Source organism: Echinops telfairi, unplaced genomic scaffold (assembly GCF_000313985.2).
Source record: "Echinops telfairi isolate 266 unplaced genomic scaffold, ASM31398v2 ScPeMD7_7420;HRSCAF=8458, whole genome shotgun sequence".
NCBI classification, from domain to species: domain Eukaryota; kingdom Metazoa; phylum Chordata; class Mammalia; order Afrosoricida; family Tenrecidae; genus Echinops; species Echinops telfairi.
This window is the reverse complement of record NW_022111320.1, coordinates 2979195-2983813: the sequence shown is the minus strand read 5'-3', so window position 1 is coordinate 2983813 and position 4619 is coordinate 2979195. Positions and strand designations below refer to the sequence as shown.

At 40.9% G+C, this 4619-nt stretch overlaps 1 protein-coding gene across 1 annotated transcript in view; it reads left to right on the top strand.

Annotated features, from left to right (window-relative positions):
• VEPH1 (ventricular zone expressed PH domain containing 1) overlaps positions 1-4619 on the top strand; it is a 295014-nt gene that overhangs the window by 39965 nt on the left and 250430 nt on the right. The window contains exon 3 of the mRNA XM_004704124.3: positions 727-942. Within this exon, the coding sequence (XP_004704181.1) occupies positions 727-942 (216 nt within the window). The remainder of the gene's footprint in view (positions 1-726; positions 943-4619) is intronic.

Here is a 4619-nt window from a genome sequence, read left to right as displayed (position 1 = left end):
AAAAAAAAAAAGAGTTGTACAATTATCACCAAAATAAATTCTGTAACATTTTCCTCTTCCTTGTATTCATTGTTATTCATGAAATTATGTTTTAATTGTCACAAAATACACACACCAAAACATTCTCCAATTCAACAACTTCCACATGTATGATTCAGTGCCATTGATTACACTCTTCATGTTGTACAACCATTATTATATCCTTTTCCAAATTATTCCACCACCACTAACATAAACTTAGTGTCCCCTAAGCTACAATTCGTCCTGCTTCACCCATGGTAACCATTGGTCAAGTTCGATTGGGCAGTTTTTAGTACTTTTCTTGATATAGTGTTCACATATCATATACATTCACTCCATACTCAAATTGTTTTTTAAAGGAGTTTTAAAGGAGTTGCATGTACATCATCACAGTCAGTTCTAGTGCTCCCTCCCTCCTCCAGTATTCGTTACTTGCTCCCGTAGCCCCCGTCTCCCCCACCCACCATGTCCCTGATAAACCCTTGCATCAGTCATTGTCTCTATGTCTATTGTCTATTGCATCGGTCTATTGTCTCCTTCTTTGCCTCACAAACTGGGAAATCCAACAGAAACAATAAAAACAAAAGCAAAACAAAATGGAAAGAAGATGATAATAATAATATAAAGATAAAAATAAAGAATAAGAAAGAAAAATGATAACGTTCTAGAGTATCATTTAACAGAATGACCTTTCTTCCCACACAGGATTACCAAACCAACAATAACGACCAGGCAGTGGTTGAAATCTGTGTCACCCGAATCACAACAGCCCTCAGAGAGACAGAGTCCATCGACAGGCATGCCAGGGCCCTCGTGGGGCTCTGGGACTCCTGCTTGGGGCACAACCTGAGAGCATCCGGGAAAGGTGAAGACTCTCCGCATGCAAAAATTGCATCTGATATCACGAGTTGCATTTTACAGGTATGTAGTGTGTGATGTCAGGCTATTTGGCACTGGTTTGGCAACTTACCTGAATATACGTTACTGAACTAAGAACCATTATGTCTATTTATCAGTCTGACATACATTCAAAGAAATACCACAAATAAGGGGAAGACCACTGTATTCTATTTTCCCCTATGGACTGTCATAAAGCTTCATAACGTTTACTACCTTATGAAGGATGAGGCAGCAGGAAGCCTAACATTAGCTGCTACACACAATGCTAAGCACTTCAACATAACCATAATTTCCTTTCATACATAAAAGGCTCCTAAAAGCCCCATAACAAGGCTCCTCGCCCTTTAATCTAATTGGGGATTTAAGATGTGGACAAAGAAAACTAATCATAAAGCAATGTTTTTCAAGACCCAAATGAGGAATACTGGGAAATTCCAAAGAAGAAACCTCTTGTTCGAGAAGGTCAGGGAGGAAGTCAAGTCTAAAGTCAAGGGCAGTGAGCTTGGGATATGGAGAAGGAAGGATTCAGTCATTTCAAAGTGTATTTCTATCTGTATTGTGGCCCTGTTTCACTTCCTTCCTCTGGTGTGAGCATGAACTTAGAGCTTTGTGCTGGCTGTGTGAGGCTGGGGATGTCGCTTGACTTCTTAAGCCAGTAGTATCTTCCTATTAAAAGCGGATTAAATGACAGTACCTATGGTAAATTTCACCAAACAATAGTGTGATTGATATTTCTAAAAGGAATCCTGTCATCGAAGAAGGTGAAGAACGCTCCTTTCAATTTTTCCCCCTGATTTTTAGGCTGTCATAAAGCTTTAAAACAAAAGGCATCCAAAAGAGCTATAAAAGACTCAATGAAGAAACCGGGTTAGCTTTGTTGAGTCCAGCACTGCCCATCTGATTTAACCATGGACTCCCCCTGCCCTTCCTCACTCTCAACAGCACTGTCTTATGTGACTGTGAAATTTGCTTTCCCCCCTCCTGATCCCCAACACAACATTGATGGACATTTCTAAGGACGAGAGTCCCAATGAGCATTGTTTGGAAAATTGTGGTTAGGTTGAAGTGCCAGGTATCGTGCATGAAAGCCAATGTTGGCTTCCCTGCTTCCTTGTCTTTCTTCTTTTTTCATCTTTTGCACAGTTGTCCAGGCTTTACTGGAACAGAGTCCATCTGTAGAAAAGACTGAGCCAAGACTGCACACACCACCACACTTGAGAGTTGCAGAGGAGCCCAGAGGTGGGAAGGAGAAGTGCGCAACATTGACCAAAGATTAATACTCAAACTCATTGCCATCAAGTCAATTCTGACTTAGAGTGACCCTATAGGAGAGGGTAGAACTGCCCCTATGGGTTTCTTGAACTCTTTACTGGGAGTAGTAAGTTTCATCTTTCTCCCAAGGAGCAGCTGACTTTGCAGTTAGCAGCCCAAGGCATAACCTCTATGCCACCAGGGCTCTCTGGAGGGAAAAAGTACTAAAGATCTAATATATCTGTGTGATAGTTAAATAATTTCATGTCAACTTGATAAAAGAATGAAGGGGTGGAGTCTAGCCTGTCAATTAGGCATCGCCTGATGATCCCTCCTTGTGGCATGGCCTTCTCATAAGGATTCTGGGAACTTCCTCTCTCTTGATTCTGCCATCAGAAGAGGTGGGTCTCTCTCTCTCTCTCTCTCTCTCTCTCTCTCTCTCTGTCCTTCACTTTCTTGCTGTTGAGACACTCAGAGAGTTGGAGGAGCACATGGAGACCCACAGTCATACTAAAATGCTTCCGCTGACACTGGATCCACAAGACTTTTCATCAGCCTGTGATCTTCCTGCATTTGGCATCGTTGCATGTGCTGTGTGAGTCTGAAGAGGGATTTATGGACTAGAATGGGACTTATGGGCTAATAGTGGATTTATGGACTTGATCTGGACTGTGATGTTTTCTTAATATCCAATGACTCTTTGGGATAAAGTTCTTTGTTATACATATATGAGTGTCTCTGAATTTGTTTCTCTAGTCAACAGACTAACACAATCAATTGATTTTCTTGAGTATGTGTGTTCTTGATATATTGTTAGGGGAAACAGAATGGTACTCCATTCAGGAAGATCTCACAAATTGGCTCTCACTGCTGTGAGAGAACTATTGTCTAGCTCGGGGGCAGCACTATCCAATAGAAATAGAATGCAGGCTACAAACGCAAAACACATATGTAACAAAACACATATGTATATTTCCTGGTGGCTACCTTTGGGGGGGAAAAGTAGAAACAAACAGGTTAAATTCATTCAAATAGTGTATTTTCTTAAGTCAAATACATTAGAAATTATCAATATGTAATCAATATAAATATTATTTAGGTATCTTAATTCTTTTTGTTTGGTTGTAGGTCTTATAAATCCAGTGTGTGTTTTAGCACACCTCTCATTGGACTAATCCCATGCCAGGTGCTCAGCAGTCATTGGTGGCTAGCAACATTGTAGAGTCAGAGCAACCTTTCTAAGTGGAGCATCTATTTGGAGAGAATTATGAATAGTGAGAAGTTTCACCAGATGTCCAATGGAGCACAAGGACATTCCAAGCAGAAATAAAACAGCTTAAGCAAAAGTCCAGAGCTGTAAAGCAAGACAAAAGTCAGAGAATTATAAGCAAGCTGGGCTTCAAAAATACCCCTGATTTTATGTTTTATATGTATTTTGCCACAACAAAAAACAAACAGCAACAACAAAAAGCAAAAGACAAAAGACAGAGATGATTTTTAAAAAGTTTTGAAACTTGGTGGTGGTTACTCTGCGGTATGAATACACTAAATGTCACACTTTTAAAGTGTTACTTGTATGTTATGTGTATTTCACCTCCATTTTTAAAAGTGGGGAGGAATGGGCAAAAAGAATGTTTCATTCTGGATGTGTTAGCCTGGGTTGACTAGAGAAACAAATCTAGTGACACTCATGCATGTATAAGAGAAAGCTTTCTATCAAGAAGTAATTATATATCCAGCAAGCATCCCAGCCCAGTCCAGATTATGTCCATATGCCCGAAACTAGTCCATAAGTCCCTCTTCAGCCTCATGCAGCCACATGCAATGACGCAGGATGCAGAAGGATGACAGCTAATGCATGCAGAGTTGTATGGATCCAATAGCAGTAGAAGAATCAGAGGGCCTCACCAGCAGAAAGGTGAGGGCAGAGAGAGGGGCGTGTTGGTGTTGGTTCCCAGAACCCTCCTTAAGAGAAGGCCACACCCACAGGAAGTCACCATCAGGCTGTGATCTGATTGACAGGCCAAATTCCACCACAGGAAATTACGTAACTACTACACTGGATAAAATGGTATGTCTCCTAGTGAAAAGGGAAGTAAAAAGTTTTTAAGAAATAAAATTTTAGTTGGCTTACTGACTTACTTTACTTAGTGAAACTTACAGATGATCAACGACTCAGTGTGCATTAGTGTGTAAGATTTTTCAGAGACGGCTCCTGAAGACACTGGCTGATTTTTGGGAAAGGAACAGAGCTAGGGCTGATGACATCAAGTGGGATAGCTCATGGGGTCAGCCCCTCCCCTTCAGACCTCCTCAGTAGACCATGGAGACTCTTTCCAAAATATGCCGTGGAATCCATTCCGATTCATAGAGCCTCCATAGAGGGTTTCGAATCTTCAAATAGCAGATTGCCTAATCTTCCTCCAGATGCATGACAGTGGGTTTCA